The 25517-nt window shown below is 33.6% G+C and overlaps 1 protein-coding gene across 6 annotated transcripts in view; it reads left to right on the top strand.

Moving 5' to 3' along the window:
* SMC4 (structural maintenance of chromosomes 4) overlaps positions 1-25517 on the top strand; it is a 41524-nt gene that overhangs the window by 12826 nt on the left and 3181 nt on the right. For all 6 annotated transcript variants that reach the window (XM_077160911.1, XM_077160910.1, XM_077160913.1 and 3 more), the window contains 14 exons: positions 5575-5739; positions 5978-6105; positions 6617-6757; positions 7478-7628; positions 8953-9117; positions 12213-12446; positions 13551-13736; positions 14919-15080; positions 17393-17618; positions 17695-17774; positions 18968-19120; positions 20290-20416; positions 22307-22496; positions 25125-25269. In XM_077160911.1, the coding sequence (XP_077017026.1) occupies positions 5575-5739; positions 5978-6105; positions 6617-6757; positions 7478-7628; positions 8953-9117; positions 12213-12446; positions 13551-13736; positions 14919-15080; positions 17393-17618; positions 17695-17774; positions 18968-19120; positions 20290-20416; positions 22307-22496; positions 25125-25269 (2253 nt within the window). The remainder of the gene's footprint in view (positions 1-5574; positions 5740-5977; positions 6106-6616; positions 6758-7477; positions 7629-8952; positions 9118-12212; positions 12447-13550; positions 13737-14918; positions 15081-17392; positions 17619-17694; positions 17775-18967; positions 19121-20289; positions 20417-22306; positions 22497-25124; positions 25270-25517) is intronic.

Here is a 25517-nt window from a genome sequence, read left to right on the forward strand (position 1 = left end):
GGTAGGCCTAGTTGTGATGAACTTCCTCAGCTTTTGTTTATTTGGGAATATATTAAATTAATCTCCCTCTTTTTTTTTTTTGCATGGGCAGACCCTGGGAAGCAAATCCCTCGTTTTTGAGAGTGAGTTTCACTGGGTATAAAATCCTTGACTGGCAGTTGTTTTTCTTCAGTACTTTAAGTGTTTCAATCTACCACTGCCTTCTCCCTCTGTGGTTTCTGATGAGAAATCAGCACTCAATCTATTTGGAACTCCCTCTGTTTAACACATTGCATTTTTTCTTGCAGCTTTCAGAACTTTCTTCTTGTCCTTTGCATTTGATGGTGTGATCAAGATATGATGGGTGTAGTTTTCTTTGTGTTTATCCTGTTTGGTATTCTCTGGGCTTCTTGAATGTGCATATTCACATCTTTTGTAAGTTTGGGAAGTTATCTGTCATTGTTTCTCTGTGTCATCCTTCTGCCCTTTTCTCCCGAGACTTCCCTAATATGTATGTTGTTATGCTTGGTGCTGTTCCATGGGTCTCTTAGGCTTTTTCTGCTCTTTATAATTCCTTTTTCTTTCTGCTCTTCAGCCTGACTCATTTCCATTGTCTCATCTTCAGGTTTGCTGATGCTTTCTTCTGCCAACTCCAGTTTGCTTCTAAAACTTCTTGGGAATTTTTCATTTCAGTTATCATGAGGTTCAACTCTATTTCTGTTTGGTTCCTTTTTAAAATTTCTGTCTCTACACTAAGACTCTCTTTGCTCATTCATTGTTTTTCTTCTGTTCTTTCTCTATATATTCTTTTATGTCCTTGAGTATTTTTAAGGTCTTTTTTAAAGTTTTTGTTGGGTATTTCCAGTCTGGTCTTCTTTGTTTGTGTTTTCTGGATTTTTATCCTCTTTTTAATAGGCCATCATTTTTTTTCTTTGTTTGACTAGTAATCTTTTTTGCACACTATACATTTTAATATTTTTAAGTGTTAACTCTTAATCAGACTCTGAACTGTCTGATTTCTTAATTTGTGTCCAATTATTGTGACAGATTTCCTTGAGTGCCAGGAACTTACAAACCCAGACAAACCAACACAAAAAGCATCTCTCAATCTTTGCAAATGGGCTCTGTGTGTTTGCTGGTACTGAACTTCAGAATTTAGCCCTCCTATCAAGATCAGCCAGAAAATGAATGTGAATTGCAGGGTCATCCCTTTTTATTTTGAACCTGTGTCTTTTCCTGGGCTTGTACTTACTATGGCCTTAGCAGTTCGTCTGTTCACAGGAATTCAAGTGCCCCTCTAGTTCCTATGAAATTTCTATTTCTCCTTCTCCTATGTGCTCTCTTTTATGACTTCAAGCAGATATGCCTTTGACCCAAGCTGCCTAGACTTAATTATTTCTTATACTGCGTTCTGCTGTCCAGAGCTGCTTCTGCCTGGAGGGCAAATTTTGGAAGGGGAGCCAGAGAGGAGTTTCCTAGCCTAGTCTTTCAAGTTTCCCTCTGATTGGTTGGCATCCCAGCATGTACATAGGGCTTACTCTGCTCCCACTAGAACACCAACAAGGACCCACAGTGGATTCAGACTAACTGCATTGTATTTCAACAGAGGTTAGGGAAGGGTCAGCAAGGGCACCAGAGCTTCTATGGCTTTCGAAGTTTTGTTTTCTTGATTTGGTACTGCAGCCTTTTAACTGTTTTCTGTAGTTTTGAGGACAAGTACTGTCTTTAAGACTTCTCTGCCACTTTTGCCTGGGTGAGGTTGGAAAGATGACTACCCTCAGACTTTGCCTCCAGCAATCTGAAGCAGCTAATCTAAGGTAGTGATCAGCAATCAAAGCATACACACCCAGATTTTGGAGGACTAGGTATACACATCTCACCCTTGCAATTAAGCAGCTTGCACCACTCTCCACAGCAACCTGCCACAAGGCTAGGGAGTAGGCGATGGTAGCTACTTCAAGGAGGGTATTCACTGTTATTTTTAGCAGTCTCTACCTCCAGTTCTTCCTTAGATGCTGCGCAGTGTTCCATTAGACTCTGGAGTTTCAAAGTAGTTGATTCAGATAGCTCCCACCAGTCCATTCATTATCTTGGTTATAGGGACTAGTTCTTGGAGCTTCCCATTCTACCATCTTCCACTTGTTGGGTCATTTCATTTTTTTAATGTTTTTTATTGTAAAATACAACATAAAGAAAAGAAAGAAAAGGCATAATTTTCAAAGTAGGCTTCAACAAGTAGTTACAGAACAGATTTCAGTTTGTTATGGGTTACTAGTCCACTATTTCAAATTTTTCCATCTAGCTGCTCCAAAACACTGGCAGCTATATGAAATATCAGTGTAGTAATTCAGCAGTCGTACTCATTTATTAAATCCTATTTTCTCTGTTATGATGACTCCTTCTCCTTTGATCCTTCTCCCAATCTATAGGGATCTTTAGGCAGTGCCCGTTCCGACTTTTTCAGAATGTAATTAGTTGATAATCTTAGAGAGGCTGATCCCTTTGGGTTTCAGGATTTATTTGGCCTAGGAACCCTCTGGAAATTATTGGTTCCAGGAAAGCAAATTTAGTGCGTGAAACTTTTGTAGAGTCTCAGTTTGAGCCCTAGGTGTATTTAAGAGTTAACAGCAATGATGTTTATTGGGGTTTTGGGCCATTTAAATTTTGATGTAAGCATTCATATTCAACTTAAAATCTTGGAGGTAGTTAGGGGAATGGTTTTATTATAGCTTAACAATATATTAATATCCTCTGGTTCATGCTTACCAAAATTTGTATTCCATTTCAGTTAGGATAAAAGATATCGTAACTGTTCATTCGTCTGAGATTTTTTTAACGATGTATTCTTGTAAATTAGGTCATCAAGAATGTGTATAAGAGAGTATCCTGGTTTGCATCCTAACATAGCCTTCATTAAGTTAAGATTTAAGATCTTGGTATTGTAAATGTTCTCTTGAGGCACGTTTGTGAGTTTTGTGTTACTCATAAAAAACAAGTCAATATTTTGCACAATTGCTTTAATGTTCCTGGTAATAGTGTGGATGTATCTTAAAACATAGAAGTTCATCATAATTAGCAGTAGAAAGTTTAAAACCTTATTTGGTAGGGTTGAAGCCAAAGAAGTAGAGATAGCGTGGGAACCTATGGAACTTAGCCAGCTTCAGAGGCTAGTGTTATAGAAACTTGGAAACATTTTTGTCATGCTACTACAATTTGTGATTAGAAGCCTGACTATGGAAAGATGATTATAAATTTATTGATGCTTTTTAATTGTTGTTTCTGAAATGTCTTGAGTTTATTGTTACCCTAAATTAAAACGTTTCAGAATTTCACATGAAGTAGATATGTTTCCTGAAAAAATAACAAGTGATCCTCTAGTCACAGACTTACATATAGAGAGCATAAAATGGAAAAAGAAGGAAGAAAGCAAATAGTAGCCGCTAGTAGGGCAAGCAAAAAGTAGCAAGAAACAGAACCATAAGAGAAGCCCCGAGTTGTCATTGAAATACCATAGCAGTTCTGATAGTCAAAGGACAAGTAAACGCCTAGGTGTTCCAATATGGTAATAATTAAGATAGTGGTAATCTGATACTACAATAACTGGTGAAGAAATAAATGCTGCATCATATAGTGATCCACGTAGTAGTGCATTATCTAGAGTAAATAATTGTAAGAATCTTTTCTAGGAAAGTCAGGAAAGGTATGTTGGTGGTACACTGAATAAAACGGGATATTATATGGTACTTGAGATGGAACTTCTCTAATTAATAAACTTTTGTCTTTCTCTTTTAATTTTTATTTCCCGCAACTGGACAACGTTGTTAAAATGAAAGGCTGTATATCCTTTATTTTAATTGCCTAAAACAAACAAATATTAAGCTTTGCTCAAGTTTTGACAGCTCCTAATACCTGTACTCCATTTTTTCTTGAAAGAATTTGACCAGGAAAAATAGACTTCTAAGAATATTTTGACAGTGTAAACTCTACACTGAATCTTAAGTTTTGGTTTGAAAATATATTCTTAAATACTACCTATGGCTGTTTGATTCAGATATATAAGTTCTCTCAGCATAGCATTTTGTTCATCTTAAACTAGCTGTTCAGATATTCAAATTGAATTAGATAGTGTATTAGAAATCAACTGTCGGGTGTTATTTTTGGATGACCAAAAGATTATCTAGATTAGTGGTTCTCAAATAGGGCAACTTTGCACTAACACCACACTTCCTCGGGACGTAGGGCAATGTCTACAGATATGTTTAGTTGTTGCAACTAGTTGGGGAACTATTGGCATCTGGTGGGCAGATAATAAAATGCTGCCTGAACATCTTTAAATGATTAGGTCAGCGCCCCGCAACAAAGAATGTCCAGGTTAATATGTCAATCAGTAGTGCCACTTGCTGTTGATAAACCCTACTCAAGTTGAAGCTGACTCTTCTTCGGTGACTAAGAGTTTTCTTCCAGGCTTCATCTACCTAAAACTTAAATGCTACAAATATTTGGTAACGTGATAATTGAAAGCAGAATAAAATTCTCTACTTACTTTTTTTTAAGCTTAGTTTAGTTTACATTGATTCATACATAATGCATTGAGATTTATGGAGAAATTAAAAACTAAGCTTTTTGAATAACATTTCACTTTATATTTGAAGATCATATGTGCCAGTGGCTTGTCAATACAGAAAAATAATGATGTGTTAAAAAATTGGCTTTCAACAAGTAGATTTTTTGACTTTCTTCATGCTAGATATTTTGTTAAAAATAGAGGGGTTTTTTTTCTACTTTCCTGTCCTTTTTTGTTGTAATAGTAAAGAGTATAAGCAGGCTACTTCTGTGAAATTCAGTAACAGCATTTTGCCTGAGCATGCTGAGGCGAAATTTCTCTTTACCCATCATACCAAATAGCTCTCTGGCAGACAGCCCTAAAGGTTACAGATAATTATTTTTGTGTTTTGATTTTTTTTTACATAACCTGTGTGAACTTTGTAATTAAACTGTATAAATACATATGTCCAAAGTTAATCTAAGATTTTAATTGCAGTTCAAAGTTGTTATATTAATTATTGCCAGCACAATTTTCCCAGTGTCATATGTACCATTCATTAGTTCTCTCTAGTCAAGGCAGGCAGTGGCATTTCTTTTATTACTGTGAGAAATAATTAATTTCCCTTTAAGGCTCTTTTTTTAAAAAACCGAGAACATTGCACTTAAGACATCTCTATGAAACCTTGTGTTTCTTGAGGAACTCATAACAGCAAGTTTGCAAAGAAGGTTTCGTAATACACATTACCTTGGGAGAGTGTTGCAATTATAATTTAACCATCAAGGGTCTTTTTGAAAATTCTCATTTAGAGCAGGAGTTCTAATGTTGTTATCAAGAATTGGTAATGTCACAGTAATTGAATTTTGGATATGAAAAGCTTGCTGAATTTTACTTAGTAGCAAATTTTGAGAATTTATTGATTTTTAATCTCTTTACACTACTTGATATACATCAGTTAATTGCTGTTGGGTTTGTTAATCGACTGCTTCTAGTTTTCATTTGAGATTGATTTAGCTAAACAGATCGAGTATGAAATATGACTTTTTTTAAAGGGTGAAGTTGAACAAATCGCTATGATGAAACCAAAAGGCCAAACTGAACATGATGAGGGTATGCTTGAATATTTAGAAGATATAATTGGCTGTGGACGACTAAATGAACCTATTAAAGTCTTGTGTCGGAGAGTTGAAATATTAAATGAACACAGAGGAGAGAAGGTGAATTTTCTGTTACCTTGTTGAAAATCAAAATGCTTGGTTTACTGGGTCAAATATTCAAGTTATATTAGATCATTGTTATTCAAGGAATGTTTACTATTTTAGATTAATTTTATATTTTTATTATTGGCAACATTTAAATAGCATTCTGTTAATATAATTTGTTTTTATCTTCTGTTGGCATATTTTAAATCACATTGTACATACAAACTGTATGTTAAATTTTTTATTTTTGTAGTTAAACAGAGTTAAGATGGTAGAAAAAGAGAAGGATGCCCTAGAAGGAGAGAAAAACATAGCCATTGAATTTCTTACCTTGGAAAATGAAATATTCAAGAAAAAGAATCATGTTTGTCAGTATTACATGTAAGTACCTTAATTTATAAATTTTATATTCATTTGTGACCATTAAATCAAAACCCTTCTCTTTTCCTATGTTAGAAAAATATGAAGACTGAAGAGGAAAATATTCTAAAAATTGTTTATGTAATGAATTTATTGAATTAGGGTTATTTACAGTAGCACTGAATTGCCTTTTTGGTATTCTAATCTAAATTGGAAGGTAGGTTCACAAGTAGTACTGTACTTAATAATTTCAGATACATTTTTTTTTAATTCATGTGATAGGTCCCATTTTATTTGTTTGCATTGTACCCATTTTGTTCCTAATTCTAGCCTAAACTACATTTTTTCCCCCTCAGTAGTCTAGGTTATTGTAAATTGACTGTTAAGTCTGTTAATTGCTTTTCATATAAAAAATAAAATATTTCATATTTTTTAAAAAGAATACTTTAGAAACGGCTGATTTTACTTAAAATAGTTACACAGTTTTTAAAATGGCGTTTTGGTATCCCCATTTTCTTTTTCTCCCCTACAGTTATGATCTACAGAAACGAATTGCTGCAATGGAAACACAAAAGGAAAAAATTCATGAAGACACCAAAGAAATTAATGCAAAGAGCAACATACTGTCAAATGAAATGAAAGCTAAGAGTAAAGCTGTAAAAGATGTAGAGAAGTAATTTTGGGGAAAATACTGAAAGAATTTGGATTCAGTTCATTTTATTATGTATTTGTGTCTCTATATAAACTTGCTGCCAGTATATTGTATTTGCCAGGATATAAAATGGTCTCCTTTTAGGAGGAAAAACGTTTATTACCTTACATTCAATTCATCATTATTACTGATTGAATGCCAAACTCTGGAGTTGTAAAATAATGGAGACTGCTACCCCTGGTGGCAGAACACAGTAGCAAACATCAAATCGAAACTAAGCATTTGACATGACAGGTTATTAAGAATAAATAGACCACAAATAAAATTCAGAGGTAAAATTTGGATTATTCTAAATAGATTTTATTTTGTGGTGACCCTACTCTGTAACAATATTGATTGATACCAATATCTCTCCTTACCTATATGTGATTTTCTTTTTTATTCCTTAAAATCATTTTTATTTGTCTCAAGGGAAACTGCTTGTATACCTAGATATAGTGGTCACTGGAAAATACAGTATTTCCCATCCACCTTAGAAGGGCAGAGTAACGCTCATAATCACAAAACCTTAATACCATCTCTAAGTATTAGGAGAGGAAATTGGCTTGAAATGAGGAGAGATCTAGGATCCTTCTTATAAGACCTTCAAAATATAAAGAATATTCTAGGCAGGGTATGTAACATGGCTCTAATATAGCTGAATATCAAAAGTAATGGCTACTAATTTTCTTGCTTTGCTAGGAAACTGAATAAAATTACAACATTTATTGAGGAGAACAAACAAAAATTTACACAGTTAGATTTGGAAGATGTTCAAGTTAGGGAAAAATTAAAACATGCTACAAGTAAAGCCAAAAAACTTGAGAAACAACTTCAAAAAGATAAAGAAAAGGTAAGTGTTAATAAAATGAAAGAATTTTTAAAAACTTGTAATTTCACACCTGGTTTTCCATAGAGGTTTGCCCCCTTGTTACCTAAGAGAATCAGTTAGGGTTCTGAATGTTAAGTATTTTGGAATTTATCTCTGAACCCAATTTTTCCTTCTAAAGGAAACCTCACATTCATTGTACTATAAGATTAGAACTTTTATTACTATAATTTACATGTTGGGAAAACATTTATCAATTTCATAATTCAATTTTAATGATAAACAATATAGGTTTTGTTTTACTAGACTAAGAGTTTAAAAGATATTTTTGATTAGGTACATAGGATTTTTAAAACATTAACTTTTAAAAAAAGGTCCCTGACTCAAACAGAAGTCTAAGAATATCAGAGCAGGAGATACCTCTCTAAAAGGAAGGAAGTGGTGAAGTTTATTTATAAATTAAAAGCAAGGGATTGATTAACTATGCTGGCAAAAAAAAACTTGAGTATTCCTAACTTGGTAGGAGCCAGACTCTGATGATCAATTATTTTGGGAATTTCAAGCTATATTCTTCATAGCTCTATCAATAGATATTAATATATATGGCACCTATAGCAAAGTAAGCTACAAAAGAGCCTTGTACCATATGATTATGTAGTAATTATAGTATAGGCTCTGCTTAGTACATCTTATAAATCTGAGGTGAATTGGTATTTGAGGGAATACTGTTTTGAGAACTGTTGAATTGCTCTCGGATAATCAGAATAAAGAAAGTAACATGGGTTTGGGAATAACCTTTAAATGAGACAGGCAAAGCAAAGTTTGAAGTTATAGAGACATTAATTTTCCGTTAAAAAAGATGAGTAGGTAATGTATTATTATTACCAAAGTAATGGAATAAAATATTGGTGTTTACATGGTGACTCAGGAGGGATAAAGTTGTGAAGAATCTTAGAATTTGAAGAAGTCTTGGAGTATGAAGATAATTTGCAATCAATTGTAATATGCCATGAAGGATAGCTAGTTTAGTTAATTCCACGTATTGAGATCTGTGACCATTATGTCAGATCATATCTATAGCTAAAGAAAGATAATTACAGCATGCTATCAGGAGGGAAGGAGGAAAAACCTAATTGATACACCAAGAGAATTCTCTTTCCTAAGGAATCAGGATTTTGTAGAATTAGCTTTGCCTTTAAACTGAGAGAATATGGAAATGGTAATGAATGGTCAAGAAAGTACTTGCCAGCTACTTCAAATCCTATTTTAAAGAAATAGGACCCAGAAGAACCTATGAAATGCTATTAAATGTACGTTTCCCCAACCTTAATTTGTTTTGTAATCTTAGGTTGAAGAATTTAAAAGCATACCTGCCAAGAGTGAGAGTATAATAACTGCAACAGCAACTCGAAAAACTGTCCTTGAAAAGGAAAAGGAGAAAGAAGAAAAAAAATTAAAGGAAGTTATGGATAGCCTTAAACAGGAAACACAAGGGCTTCAGAAAGAAAAGGAGGTAAGATTCTTTATCAGTTGGTGTTTATGTTGATAGCTATAGAGTTTTTTGCTTTAAGATCGTTTCTGCAGTGATACTAAAGCTGAATTGTTAGAAGAAAAAGTTTGGACTCTTAATATGGAACATTCCTAAAATAGCCTGTATTGTTTCCCCTACTGACTTTTCCTCTTTCCCATTAAATGAAAAATTAAGTGAAGAAAAATTTATAACTGTGTAGCAGAAAATATTATGTGCTATCCCTATGATTACCAGATACTTTAATCATTATACATGCCATTCTTCTGTAAACTTCTGGGATCATCAGATTTTATCATTTTCTCTTAAGTGCTTTTTGTTTTGTTTTGTTTTAAGTATTGATGTGCTATCACCCCGTGCAAGCTGGGGTCACAGATTGACATCTCCCTTTTTGCATCTGTAGCTTTTGTTTGATAATTAAAGCCTCTGTTCCTTGCATCACTTCCTGCTTCAAATCATCGGTCACTTATTATTTCTGCCTTTGTGCCTGTGTCTCCAAGTCATCTTCCTCAAAATGGAGAAGAAAATATTATGAACATGGCAAATCTTTGTGAAATTAAAAGATAAATACTTAAAGTATCTATCAAATTAGACATTAATGTTAGCTAATGTTATTTTAGCACTTCATTAATAAAACAAGAGAAGGTGAGGTTGTCACAATGATATATCTTACCTACTTAACAAAAATATAGATAGGAAGTTTAGCTATCTGTATCTATCATAGCTTTTAGACAAATGCTAGGCTTGTTAAAATAGGCATTTTAGTAGATAATGGTATGTGAATTGAATTAATTGTAGGAAAGATTATAAAACTTAATAGATTCTGTATTAGAATATGATGTAGGAAAGATTATAAAACTTAACAGATTCTGTATTAGAATATGATGTAGGAAAGATTATAAAACTTAATAGATTCTGTATTAGAATATGAAAATGTTAAACTGTCACACCACAAAACTTTTTCCAATTATTTTTTATTGATATCTATTTGCATATCATGTAATCATCCAAAGTGTACAATCAGTGGTTCATGATATATAGCTGTACATCATCATCACAAGTGAACTCTTTGTTTTTGTTTTTTGTGAAAAATAACAAATAGAAAAAAAGGAATAAATTTCAAAGCCCATCACAACAATTAGTTGTAGGACAAATTTCAGAGTTTGGTATGGGTTACAGTCCACAATTTTAGGTTTTTACTTCTAGCTGCTCTAAGATACTGAAGACTAAAAGAGATATCAGTGATTCAGCAATTGTACTTACTTGTTAAACCCTAGCTTCTCTGTATACCTCCACCATCACCTTTGATGTTTCCCCCACTCGTATGGGTATTTGGGCTATGCGCATTCTAATTTTTCCATGTTGGAAGGGGCTGTTGATATAGGATGGGGGATAGAACTAGTTGATGTACTGGAAAGGCTGCTCCTCTGCATTGCAGGACCTACCTGGTCCAGGGACCAATCTGGAGGTTGTAGGTTTCTGGAAAGTTAGTTACCTTAGTACATGGAACCTTTGTAGAATCTTATATAACATTCTAGGTGTTCTTTGGGATTGGCAGGAATGGTTTTGGTTGGGGATTGGCAAGTTATGATAGGTAGCAATGTTTAACTGAGGTTTGCATAAGAGTAATCTCCAGGGTAGCCTCTGGACTCCATTTGAACTCTCTCAGCCACTGATACCTTATTTGTTACACTTCTTTCCCCCTTTTTGGTCAGGATGGCATTGTTGATCCCTTGGTGCCAGGGCCGGGCTCATCCCTGGAAGTCATCTCCCATACACCAGAGAGACTTTCACCCCTGGATGTCATCCTGTCCCATGTAGTGGTGAGGGCAATGATTTCACTTGCCGAGTTGGGCTTAGAGTCCACATCTGAGCAACAAAAGAGGTCCTCCAGATGTAACTCTTAGGCATACCTGTAGGGAGGCTAAGTTTCTCCATTACATATATAAGTTTCAAGAGCAGTACACCACAAAACTTTATAGGTAGGATACCCATTTGATTTAAGTCACAGTGGGCTTATACAATAACTTCCATGCCAGAATACTTTATGAGTAATGGATCACATTTGCTTATCTAATATATATTGAGTTCACCTCTGTGCCTTGTACCTTGTGTGAATGACAAAGCTAGGACTTGAATCCATGTATCTTTGTCTGCTGCTTATGACTAGCTGACTTTGAACAAGTTACTTAACCTCTGATCTCATTTTCCGGCATAACATGGGCATAGTATGGATACTTATCTCATGGGATTGTTTGATTAAGAATTTGATGCATGTATAATGCCTGGCACATAATGAGCTATATATGTATATCAACATCTTTTTCTCCATCAAAATTTTAAACATTTAACCTTGAATGTAACCCTATGTAACTGACCATGTTCTCTTGTGAATAAAAGGGTAGAACTATAAGGACCTTTCTTGTGCCATTTTTCTAACAAATAGTTCAAGTTTACATAAATCCACTATAGTAATCCCCATAATTTCTGCTCACTCATCAAATGATAGCTAGTTGTGAGAATTACCTGATCTTACATTTAAAACTTGTGAAAGATTTTCAACAGGAAAACTTTCTGCTTAATTGTCCTTACACACTATACCTTACCATTTCAGGTAAGGTCATATGTAAAGAACCTGAAATCTAGAGTTTAGACCCAGATTTTTATTCTCTTTTCACCATTCCTTTATTGTTCTTTGTTTTAAACATTAAACTAACACACAGATATGTACTCCATGAAGCTCTTGTGAAATCAATTGTGAAAAGACTTAAAACTACAAAGTGTTATAGAATTATGTATTTAATTTTCTCATGGCTCTTTTAGCTTTAAAGATATATTCACTTATAATACTGTACATAGTATGTGATTTCTCAATCCCTTATGATACTTTAAATCTGTGAGATTATGTACAGTAAACATTGACAACTAAGTAAAATACTATTAGTGCATTCCACTTGTAAAAATTATTTCAGTATGTTTGTAGGATCTCCTTTCTTAAAATGAATCATAAAATATGGTTTCTATTTAGATTTGGAAATACATGTATTTCATATTTAATGGAGTCTATTATATTTTAACAGAGTCGAGAAAAAGAACTTATGGGTTTTAGCAAATCAGTAAACGAAGCACGTTCAAAGATGGATGTAGCCCAATCAGAACTTGATATCTATCTCAGTCGTCACAATACTGCAGTGTCTCAATTAAGTAAGGCCAAGGAAGCCCTAACTGCAGCTTCTGAGACTCTGAAAGAAAGGAAATCTGCAATCAGAGATATACAGGAAAAACTCCCTCAAACTGAAAAAGAATTAAAGGAGGTAAATATCTTCATTCCTGTATTTCATCTGAACATTGTTTCACAACCCTGGTTTATATACATATATACATACATATACATAGTACTTTTTCTAATCTCAAGTATCTCTGCAGATTATGATATATAGTTGTTTTTTTCATTCAGTATAACCTTTCCAAAAGATACCTGTCTTAGCTCATAAGTGCCCTTCCTTTTTTGTATACTTATCTCCAAACCCTTCAGGCAAAAGAAAGTGTTGTTTGGAGAGAAATTATGCTGAAAATGAAAGTTTTTTTATTTTAGTATATGCACACTATTTTATCATAGGGAATTTTATGACCTGACAGAATTTAAATGTAAACTTAAGTTACGATGTGTGAATAGTTCCATTTTCTTTGGCGATTCAATTATTTTTGGATGAATTTATTTATAATTTGACACTTCATACAAATTGATAGGTAGTAGAGATATTATTAAGCCAAGAGGAGACAAAAATTTATGGGAAAAAAGCTGCTTCTAAGTTGGAAATTGAGAAAATGTGAGTTTGGGGTGTGTGGATCCCTCCATGTTCACAGCCTGACATTTTTGTATAGTAATAGGCCCACTTAGTCATCTTGCTCCTTTCATATCATATGTATATATATATTCAAAGCTATGATTTTCTTTTTTTGTTTTTTCATTTGCTTAACTGAAAAGTAAGGCACAACCTAACCATACTCTTACCTAGTCACTCATGCCTAGGTTTCATATCTAGGTCTGTTTTGGATTAGGGAACAATTTAAGAATTAGGACAAACTTTTGCATAACTTTGTGGTGTCAAATTGGGATTGCCATAGCTCTAGCACTAGTTTCTATATAAAATGAATGCCTCCTAGAACCATCTTGCATTTTTATGTTCCTTATTACCAACCCAAATAACCTGGGCCCTTTTTAAAATAAGAGGTTTATCCACATCTTCCAAAATAAACCAGCATTTGTAGTGTGGCAGCTGAGTTCTGGTTCAAGAGTTTATCATTGGTCTTTTCTTTCTTTAAAATAACATTGATGCATTATACATAATTCTGTGATATGATTGTACCTATCTAAGGTTTAATGCATCTGGGACTAATTTACTTTTCACTTTTAGAAAGAAAAAGAACTTGAAAAACTTACACAAGAAGAAATAAACTTCAAAAATTTAGTTCGAGATGTTTTCCAAAAAGTTGAAGAAGCAAAGAATTCTTTAGCAGTGAATCGAAGTAGGGGAAAAGTCCTTGATGCAATAATTCAAGAAAAAAAATCTGGCAGGATTCCAGGAATATATGGACGATTGGTAAGGTAGATTTGTTTGGAAACAATTTGAAATTTTTCTCAAGAAAAATATTGTAAATTACTTTCTTCACCTTGACTTTACATAACTATATTGAGTGCCAGTGTACATAAATAATTGTTTATTTTAAGGAACATTCATTTTAAAACAATTTGTTCTTATAAATAAGTATGATAAAATTCTTTGTGGCAGATTCACACAAAGAATTTTTTCTTTAGAGTTGTATGATTACATTCGTTTTATACATGCCAGTGGAAAATAATAAATCTAGTAGGAATAAATGTATTTAACACAATTCCTCTATCCTTGAGAAAGAAATAAAAATTTTATAAATTATAAACTGGGTTTGTACCATTATTCTGAAGGTGTAACCAGGCTTTAGGGAAACCATCTAGGGGTAATGTGGAAACTCAAGGCTACCAATAATGGGGATCATTACCATTCTGGAGCCTGAAGAAGCATGGGAGTTGTGGCCATGGCTTCAACTGTATTCATTTCCTGCCCTCCAGTTGCCAACGTATAGTAGATGTAGTCCATAAACGGCTACTGGAAAATGAGCAGAGGAGAGAATGTATCCAGAATGAAGAATACCCAGCACAGTTGCTTCCATATCCATAAATCAAATGACTTCCACCTTATTTTCCACCTTATTTTTTATAAAGATTGATCGTATTCATTTGCTCTAAAAAAATAAAGCCAAAGCCAGTCAATGAATGCTGCTAGATAGCTATTTTATAATAGATTGATGTGGGTAAATGTGTTTCCTGAAGATCTGCATAACCTTAAATGGCTTTTAATAAGTCAAGGTTTTGTTGCTTCCTAGGTTTTTACTTACAACTCTTTTAGGTTTCAAGTCTTCACATTCTGTGTTTCATTTTCATGAAAGTTCTTTCATTTTGTGCTTATTAAAATTCAAACTTTTCATATCTATTAACTTTTTTGAAAGGTAGATAAAAAACTAATAATGATTGTCTCTGCAAAAGAGGAAGGCTGGGGTAAGAGACAAAGTGTGTGTGTGTGTGTGTGTGTGTGTTTAGCTTTTTTTAACCATATGTGTATATAATTTTACAATTAAAGAGAATTTGGAAAATCTGTGTACGTATTCCTGGCATCAATTTTGTGCTTTAGCCTAATTCCTTGGCATTTAATCTTGATCCTTTTTTACCACCTTCTCCAAATTATTAGGGGGACCTAGGAGCCATTGATGAAAAATACGATGTTGCTATTTCATCCTGCTGTCATGCACTAGACTACATTGTTGTTGATTCTATTGATACAGCCCAAGAATGTGTAAACTTCCTTAAAAGACAAAATATTGGAGTTGCAACTTTTATAGGTTTAGATAAGGTGGGTATTCATAATAAACTACCTGTAATTTAATTTTTTAATGTAAGTGTTGTTTAATGTAAGTGTTTTTTAATGTAAGTGTTATATCCTAGCTGTTTCTTCAGTGAACACCTGATAAGTTTTTTTGTGAAAAAAATTATGCAGTGCCTGCCCTAAAGGAATATACATTCATATTTTACATTTCTGATTTTCATCATTGCTAAGTTTTTTAATAAAAATTTTATTGAGGTATAATTCACATACCATGCAATTCACTGATTTAAATTGAACAGCTTAGTAATTTTTAGAATTACAAGTTGTGCAGCCATTATCACTGTCTAATTTGAGAATATTTTTATCAGCCTAGAAAGAAGTCCTGTACCTGCTCAGAGTTACTCTTTGTTCCCCTTTATCCCCAGCCCATTGCAAACACTAGGCCACTTACATCTGTAGATGTGCCTTTCTACATTTTTTGTATAAATGGAATTATACAGTGTGTGGTTTTTTACATATGCTTTCTTTAACTTACCATGTTTCCAAGTTTCATCTGTGTTGTAACATGTATCAGTACTTCATTACTCTTTTGGCTGAATAATATTCCATTGTATGGATATATCACATTTTGTTTATTCGTTCATCAGTTGATGGGCATTTGAGTTATTTCCCCTTTTTGGCTGCTTTGGCAGTGAGGCTGCTATGAACATTAATGTAGTAAGTGTTTTGCATGAACATATGTTTGCAGTTATTTTGAATATATATACTTAAGAATGGAATATCTGAGTCATAGGTAATTCTTTAACTTTTTAAGGGGACTAGCAAGTTGTTTTCATTTGCTCATTTACAGTTTGTATGTCATCTTTGATGAACTGTCCAAATCCTTTGCCCGTTTTCTAGTTGTGTTGTCTTTTTACTGTTGTGTTGTAAGACTTCTTTATGTATTCTGGATACAAGTATCTTTTCAGATAAATGATTTGCAAATATTTTCTTCCATTCTGTGGGCTGTCTTCATTTTCTAGATAATGTCTTTTAAAGCACAGAGCTTTTTGTTGCTTGTGCTTTTTTTTTTTTTTTTTTTTTTTTCGCATGGGCAGGCACCTGGGAATCAATCAAATCCAGGTCTCTGGCATGGCAAGAAAGTAGTCTGCCTGCTGAGCAACCATGGCCTGCCCTGTTGCTTGTACTTTTAGTATCATATCTAAGAAATCATTACCTCATCCAAGATCATACGCCTGTTTTCTTCTATGAGTTTTATAGTTTTCACTTTTGCTTTTAGTTTTTTTTTTAACCCTTTTGAGTTAATTTTTATGCAGTATATAGGGTAGGGTCCAGCTTCTTTCTTTTGCGTGTGGATACCCACTTGTTCTAGCACCATTTATAAGACTTCTTTCTCCCACCAAATTGTCTTGGTACCTTTGTCAAAAGTTAGTTGACCATAAATGGAAAGATTTATTTCTGGATTCTGAATTCTATTTCCTTAATCTGTATGTCTGTCTTTGTGCCAGTAGCATACTATGCTGAATACTACAGCTTTGTAGTAACTTTTGAAATCAAGAAGTGTAAGTACTCTGATTTTGTTCTTTAAAGATTTCCATCCGTCTTTAATTTCTTGCAACATTATTTTAAACTGTCAGAATAGAGTTTCTATTTGGGATCATGAAAATTTTGGGTAATGGATGGTGATGGTAGCACAACATTGTAAATGTAATTAGCGGCACTGAATTATATATTTGAATGCAATTATAAGGGAAAATTTTACATATATTACTAGGATAAAAAAATTTTGAACCCATGGAACTGTACAACACAGTGAATCCCAAGTTAAACCATGGAGTATAGTTAGTGCTTTTATCAAATGTGAAAAATGTACCAGACCAATGCATAGTGTTAATGATACAGGGGTGTGTGGGAAACCCTGTATTTTATGCATGATTTTTCTGTAAGCCCACAACTTTTCTAATTAAAAGATAAATGTATCCTGAAGAGTTTTATTTTTGATGCTACTGTAAATGGAATTATTGTCTTCATTTTCAGATTGTTAATTGCCACAGTATAGAAATAAAATTGATATTGTCTCTTAATGTTGTATCCTGCAGCCTTGCTAAACTATGTTCATTCCTTAGTATTTTCTGTATATAAGATCTTGTTATCTGCTATTAGAGGTACGTTTACAATAATCTTTTTAATTAAAAGCAATAAAATATTCAGTGGTATGGATACTTAGATTGTTGTATTCCTATCCTCTTACATTTTACACATGTATATGTAATATATAATACCTAGGAGGAATGATTTGTTCTTTACTTTATTACACATACTTACTTTTTTACTTTTAGATGGCCGTTTGGGAAAAAAAAATGACCAAAATTCCAACTCCCGAAAATACTCCTCGGTTATTTGATTTAGTAAAAGTAACAGATGAGAAAATTCGCCAAGCATTTTACTTTGCTTTACGGGATACCTTAGTAGCTAACAACTTGGATCAAGCCACAAGAGTAGCATATCAAAAAGATAAACGATGGAGAGTAGTAACTTTACAGGGACAAATCATAGAACAGTCAGGTAATTGTTTTTCCTGTTGTTGAGTTTATTTAATCTTGGGGAGACCTCTAAGGCTGACTTCTCTCCTCTTCTCCAGGTACCATGACTGGTGGTGGAAGCAAAGTAACAAAAGGAAGAATGGGTTCGTCGGTTGTTGTTGAAATCTCTGAAAAAGAGGTTAGTATATGTATAAAGTCTTTTCTTTTTCAGCCTTTATTGAGGTATAATTTATATAACACAAACCCACTGTAAATATACCATACTCAGATTTTAAATTAACAGATTAAATTTTTTATAATTGAAAAATATAGCTGTGATTTTTATATAAAAACCTTCAAAATACTAAAAACAAGATGTTATTAGTGTATGGTGGCATATCTTCATTTATTACGTTTGGATCATATGGATATTTCATAATTTACTTAACCATGCCCTTATGGTTTATTTGTTTATTGCTTTTTCACTTAATGATTGCCATTCTTTAATGCTTTTTTTCTATTTTGAAATAATTCTTTTAAGGTGTGAGTATAGCAATGAATTCCAGCACAATGAACTGCTATACTCACATCTTAAAAGAATTATTTCAAAATAGAAAATCTTAAAGTTTTATCTCAGAAGTATTTTTCCCCACCACAGTATGTAAGAACGTCGAAATGTGCAGGGAAGACTGCTGCATCCCGTTATTACTCTCCAAACACTACACACACACACACACACACACACACACACACACATTTTCTTTTTCCTTAAAAGTACATGCTCATCTTAGAGCAGCTAGAAGTAAAAACCTAAAATTGTGGAATTGTAACCCATACCAACCTCTGAAGTCTCTTCTACAACTAATTGCTACAAAGTGCTTTGAATTTATTGCTCTTTTGTATATATGTTATTTTTAACAAAAAAAGAAAACGCCTATTGTGATAAATGCACAGCTATATAATATTGTGAAACACTGTACACCTTGGATGATGACATGGTATGTGAATATATAATAAATATCAATTTAAAAAATGGTTTTAAATAAAAGCACGTGCTCAGGTTGCCTGGAAACCTAGCTTCTAAAGTTTAAAGTTGTGCCCTAATTTTTTCCATATGCTGACATAATTTATGCCCTGTTACCTTTAGTGTTTACATTGTATACCTTAATTGAAATAATAGATGGCTTAAACACTTAAAATTGTCTTTCAATCCAGTGCTATAATGCTAAAATTATTTGACAAGTCTCCTAAGATTTAGGAATTGGTAGATTGAGACTGAGTTGTTTTTACTCTATTAAAATAAAAAAATTGGATTTTCTTCATTACTATGTTGATTACTAATCTAAAATGACTCCTGAAGGAAACTTAATTCACTGGTACTTTTCTTTGTAGGTAAATAAAATGGAATCACAATTGCAAAGAGACTCTCAAAAAGCAGCACAGATCCAGGAACAGAAAGCACAACTTGAAGAAGTAGTAGTTAAGTTACAGAACAGTGTACGAGAAATGAGGAATACACTAGAAAAGTTCACTGCAAGCATCCAGGTATTCTTTTTTATTGCATGGGCAGGCACTGGGAATCAAACCCAGGTTTCTAGCATGGCAGGTGAGAACTCTCGCCTGCTGAGCCACCATGGCCTACCCAACCAGGTATTCTTTTTTATCAAAGTTAGCTGAATATATTGGAATTGAACAGCAAATTTGGCAAAGCTGTTTTGCTATTAGTTTACTTTTTTAAAATCTATGAGTGGAGGAGGAGTCTTAATCATGGAAAAAAAGCCTGCTGTTAAGGAAGGAAGGAAAGGGAAGAAAAACAGTTTGCAGAAAATACTCAAGATTGTTATCCTCAATTTTGATGTATATCCTTGTACTTTTTTAAAGGGAAATCTAATTTGTATACATGTGTTTATGTAATTTGTGGGTGATGGATATGTAGATTTAAAGTACATACAGCTTTTAAAGAAATCCTCTTAGTATACTTTTATTCACTTAATAGATTATGGTTATTTTTTTCAGCCAGTGTAAATTTATTGTTTTCAGTCTCTAAATTTTGTTTATACAACAATTTGATAAATATTTGTTATGTAAATTGCCGTGTTAAAATATCCTTGTGAGGGGCGGGCCGCGGTGGCTCAGCGGGCAAGAGTGCTTGCCTGCCGTGCCGGAGGACCCCGGTTCGATTCCCGGCCCCAGCCCATGTAAAAAACAAACAAACAAACAAAATATAATAAAACAAGAAAATGTTTAAAAATGTTTCCCTTTCTTCCTTCCATCCTTCCTTCCTTCTCTGTCTTTCCTTCCCTTCCTCCCTCTCTCTAAAAAAAAAAAAAAAAAAAAATATCCTTGTGAGGTATATCTTTAAACTTCAGTTATTTCCTAAAGATTGATTTTTTTAATTATATTTGTTACACAGTGTGAATACATATAATCTTTGAACACTAGGTAGTCTTAAGTATGTTGTAACGATAAACTAAAAAAGGCATTTTATTTTAGCTTGTCTTTTTAGTGAACTTACATATCATTTCATGTGTTTATCGCGGCTTTCATTCTTTCATTAATTGTCATTGTTTTCTGCCCTTTTTCCTGTTAGAGTATTTGCTTTTTTATTAATGATTTTTAAATACTGTTTTCCTTTTTTTTAATTTGAGTGTTTAAAGATAGTTCTTGTTTTGAGTTGAAATACTGACCCTAAAATGTTTTAAAAATTTCTCTAGCGCTTATCAGAGCAAGAAGAATATTTGAATGTCCAAGTTAAGGAACTTGACGCTAATGTACTTGCTACAGCTCCTGATAAAAAGAAGCAGAAGTTACTAGAAGAAAATGTTAGTGCTTTCAAAGCTGGTATGTTGAAAGATACTATTTTTTTCAAGATTGTTGAAAACAAATTTTTAAAGTTTGAAATGTTTAAAATAACAGCTTATAGAATAGTAACTGTAGCTAAATATATGTGTAATGTGCAGGTCACCACACTTTTACAGTATTTATTATTTTCACACCAAGGCTATTAGAATAAATACTGATGTCCTTTGACATGTAAGGAGACTGATGTACAGAATAGTTTATATAATTTGTCTAAGGTCACATAACATGTGGTATATAGGAATTCAAGACCAAGGCAGTCTGATTCCAGAGACCATTCTCTTTGTATACATGGGGCCTAATCTTCATGAGAAAACTTCAAAATAGTACTATTTTATAGATTAGGAAAGCTGAGAATTATGAGAAATTGAATCACTTAAACAAGAACACACAGGAAGTGAAACGTATACATTCTTATTTGAAAATACAGATTTTTCCTTTTAGAACCTTTTGTGTGCCTATTTACAAGTATAAGTGTTCTTTGAAAATAGAAGCTCTGAGTATGGACTCCTAGTTGGAAATAACTTTTATATCCTTATTTGAAATCCCCTGATCATACATTTGAGTAGTTCTGCTTCTCTTTCCACATTGGCTTCAGTCAAACACAAGTGGGCATCTTACTGCAGGAGGAAGGGAGAGAGGGAGTTGTTCATGACTACAGACTCTTTCCAGGTTGTATAGCATCTTAGCTAGACCCAACAAGCACAATAAGCCTTCAAGAAGGACCCATTTCAGTTTTGCTCATGAGCTAAGGAAAGCAAACAGTAATTGTCCATCTCAAAAAAACTAATTGGAATGGAGTTGGAGCAATTATCCAAATACACCAAAAATGAGGGGCATTCTCTTCCAAGAAAAAGAGAGGTAAAGAAGATGCTAGGCAGACAAACATGTCCAGTTTGCACACCAAATATTCATCTATAGCCATTTTCACCTCCTTTGGGGTTGTGTTCCTTTGAGAATCTGAAATTTTGGGTTCCTCTTTCACAAAAAGTTAATATAGTCCGACAAGGGGTTAACCTTATTTGTAATATTCAGGCATTCTCAAGTAGTGTCTGCTGTTGACTAGGCTTTGATTTAAGTTCTGTTATTAGAGCAGTGAGTAAAAGGAAGCCCTTTACACAGAGTTCACACTAAAGATTGGGAAGTCAGATAAATGTACTGGGTTTTGTGTCTGGTGGTGCTAAGTGATAGAAAAAATCTGAACAGAGATAAGAGTAGAAGTGGCCAAACAGGCTTCTGATAGAGAGGCTTGAGCAGAGACCCCCCCCCCCAAAGGATGTAGGGGTTTTGACATATGTGTTTTTTTGTCTTTTTTGATAGTGGGAAAATGTATATAAGAATTCTCCATTGTAACTATTTTTTAGTATGCGAATTCAGTGTCATTGATTACATTTACAGTGATGTGTTACCATTGCCACTGTCCATCACCAAAACTTTTTCATCACCCCAAACAAAACTATCAGTTTAAGCAGTAATTCCCCATTCCATCCTTCTTCTACCTCCCATCCTTGTTGACCTCGTGACCTCTAATCTACGTTCTGTCTCTGTGAAATTGCCTGTTCTACATATTTCATATAAATGAAGTTTTGTCCTTTCATGTGTTGCTTACATCACTTAGCACAATATTTTCTAGATTCATTCATGTTGTAGCATGCAGTAGACTTACATTCCCTTTTATGGCTGAATACATTCCATTAAATGTATGTATCACATCTTAGGTCTTTTTTATTTCAAGGTACTTTTCCCCAAATGTCTAAAATTTCTTGTTTTGAGTGCATCAGTTTTCCATCTTGATTGAAGAAATACATCTAATATGTCATGCATGTTACTAGCGTAGAAGCATGAAGTAAGTTCTTTATTTTTTAATTTCAGAGTATGACAGTGTGGCTGAGAAGGCTGGTAAAGTAGAAGCTGAGGTTAAAAGGTTACACAATATTATCGTAGAAATCAATAACCATAAACTAAAGGCACAACAAGACAAACTTGATCAAATAAGTAAGCAGTTAGATGAATGTGCTTCTGCTATTACTAAAGCCCAAGTAGCAATCAAGACTGCAGACAGGTAGAGTATACCTCCTACCCTAACTTGTCTTTCCTTTTTGTACCTCCACAGGGGTTAATATTTAAGTTTAATATGCCATTAAATGGTATATCTTGTTTATTAAACCTATCTCACATGTCATTATCTCAAAGAACTCTAATAATGTGGAACCTGGAATAAATACATAACTGGTTTTAAAAACAAAAAACTGGTAAAAAGGCATGAATTAGAAAAGAGCAGCTTTAAAACTCTCCAATTGTTACAGAGGTACAGAAAGCAGTTTTTTTTCTCTTGCTTAGGAAAGTAGGTGATGATTAACGAGAAAATCTAGACCCTAGAAGAATAAGTAACAGAGATGAGTTAGATCTCCTAGCAAAATGAATTATCTTGATTAATTTAAATGTTTAGTTAACTGTAACATTCTATTTTCCCAGCTCACAAAATATTTTTGCCTGTTTAGAGACTTTATTTTAAATTTCATTTGTTAGAATATTTGTGTTATTTAAATTAAAGCTATTTTCATGCCTCACTAGATAGACTAATTATAATATACAAACTTGGAAAATTGAAGTCAAGAGCATGGGTTATCAGATTGGAGCCTATTGTAAAGGGTCCTAGATTGTAAATTCTTAGAACAGTCACATATATTCAGGAGTTGTAACTATTATTTCTAAATTATGAGATACTGAGCTATTTGTGTATAATTTAGTCATTCCCTGAAACTGGGTATTTATGTGACACCTGAGACTCAGAGTTAGAGCACTGAAGCTATGAAAGTCAGCATTACCCCATAAAGCAACTGTTACGAAAAAGTGATCAGACTTCAGCTAGAAATATGAATGAAGCTGATGTGGACAGGACTAGAGAAACATCAAAACACAGGGTAAAGGATGAAATGGTCCATATTTTAAAACTTCAACTTTTGTGTGAAACCAAAGGAAGAGTTGTTTATTTGGTGCAAAATTTATATTTTGGGTAATACATTATCTAATTTAATTTGTATGGTCAGTTTATTTGAACACTGTAATTACATGGAATCTTGAATGGAGGGGAGATCTTGTTTGTACAGGTTAGTGTGATGCTCCAATATATCCCAGAATAATTTGGCAGAGGATAAAAAAAAGTTTGCAAAGTCCTTTTGGACAACTGGGGAGAAAGGAGGTAATATTCACCTTCTCTATCTGGTGGGTCCCCGATATTCTTGCAAGCAGTGGGGGCAACCAATTCAATAGGCTAAGCCCTTGATCCTGGGGTTCGCCCCAATGAAACTTCTGCAAAGGAGAAGCTAAGCCTACCTATAATTATGCCTAAGAGTCACCCACCAAAGAACCTCTTTTGTTGCTCAGATATGGCCTCTAAGGCAACTTGGCAGGTGAACTCACTGCCCTCCTCCCTACATGGGACATGACTCCCAGGGGTATATATACCTCCCTGGCAAGACAGGACTCTTGGAATGAGTCCAGAACCCAGCATCCTGGGACTGAGAAAGCCTTTTTGGCCAAAAGGAGGAAGAGAGAAATGAGGCAAAGTTTCAGTGGCTGAGAGATTTCAAATAGTGTTGAGAGGTTATCCTGGAGGTTATTTTTCTGCATTATGTAGATATCCCTTTTTACTTTATGGTGTATTGGAGTGGCTGGAGGGAAGTACCTGAAACTGTAGAGCTGTGTTCCAATAGCCTTGATTCTTAAAGATGTTTGTATAACTATATAGCTTTTACAGTGTGGCCTTGTGATTATGAAAACTTTGTGTCTAATAATCCGTTTATCAAGGATATGGTCAGATGAGTTTTAAAAAAAAAACAAGGATAAAAAATAAATAATGGGTTAATAAATAAATAATGGGATAAAAGATTTTTTTAAAATTGGGTAGATTGAAATACTAATGGTCAATGGGAGGGAGGGATGAGGTATGGAATTTGAGTTTTTTCTTACTTGTTTTCCTAAAAATGATCATGGTGATAAGTACACAGCTATATGATGATATTGTGAGCCATTGGTTGTATACTATGGATGGACTTTGTGAAGATTTCTCAATAAAAAATTTTTTTAAATAAACTGATTAAAAGCTAAATATTTATAGGTTAAAATTTTAAGATAAATGAAATAGCTGTTTCAGCAAATTGTCTACATATTGATTATCTGGTTATTTCAGTGCCTTTTGCTCAAAAATAAGCGTTTAAGTCATTTGTTATGTCAGTAGCCAAGTTACATGTATTAACAGTGCCCCCACCTCCTTTTTTTTCTTTAAAGCACTTGTTGCCCAGCACTTGAGTTGGGAATTGTTTCTTTAAAGATAAGGTTTCATGGGTGTATAGACTTAACTCTCCAGTCTAACAAAATGCCAAGAGAATATGATAATCCAGTAGACAGCTTTTCTTTAAAGTCTGTTAGACAATGCTACAAGCATAGAGAAGATAGAAAATTTAATATTGCAATTTAATAAAATATATACCTCATCCCACGTGTGTGTGTATATGTGTGTGTGTATATATATATATATATATATAAGCATAAAAACTGATTCAAGATTAATTTTGGTAAATAAAAATGATAGGAAACAAGTGATTTAAGTGTCATGAAAAACTGACAGATTTACAGAAGCAGAATAGCATCACATCATGTTAACTATATTTTCATTTTGCTTGTTTAGAAATCTTAAAAAAGCACAAGACTCTGTCTTTCGTACAGAGAAAGAAATAAAAGATACTGAGAAAGAAGTAGACGACTTAACAGGAGAGCTAAAAAGTCTTGAGGAAAAAGCAGAAGAGGTTGTGAAGAATACAAATGCTGCAGAGGTAAAACTTGTATATTAGAGAGGGGAAGGAATGGTATTTGAAACAATTTAAAGAGTTGGATATAAAGTATCAGTGCCATGCACATTTATAGTAAGCTCTCAATAGGTTAAAAAAAGTGTTGTAACTTTATTGTTTGTACAATTAAAATATTTTTATGTATTAGGAAATATAAATGGAAGGGATATGGGGACTCTGTTTTTATGTTTGCAGTGCCAAAATACCTGTTGTATTTGGGAAGATTCTGTTTG

The sequence above is a fragment of the Tamandua tetradactyla genome, chromosome 5 (genome assembly GCF_023851605.1).
Source record: "Tamandua tetradactyla isolate mTamTet1 chromosome 5, mTamTet1.pri, whole genome shotgun sequence".
NCBI classification, from domain to species: domain Eukaryota; kingdom Metazoa; phylum Chordata; class Mammalia; order Pilosa; family Myrmecophagidae; genus Tamandua; species Tamandua tetradactyla.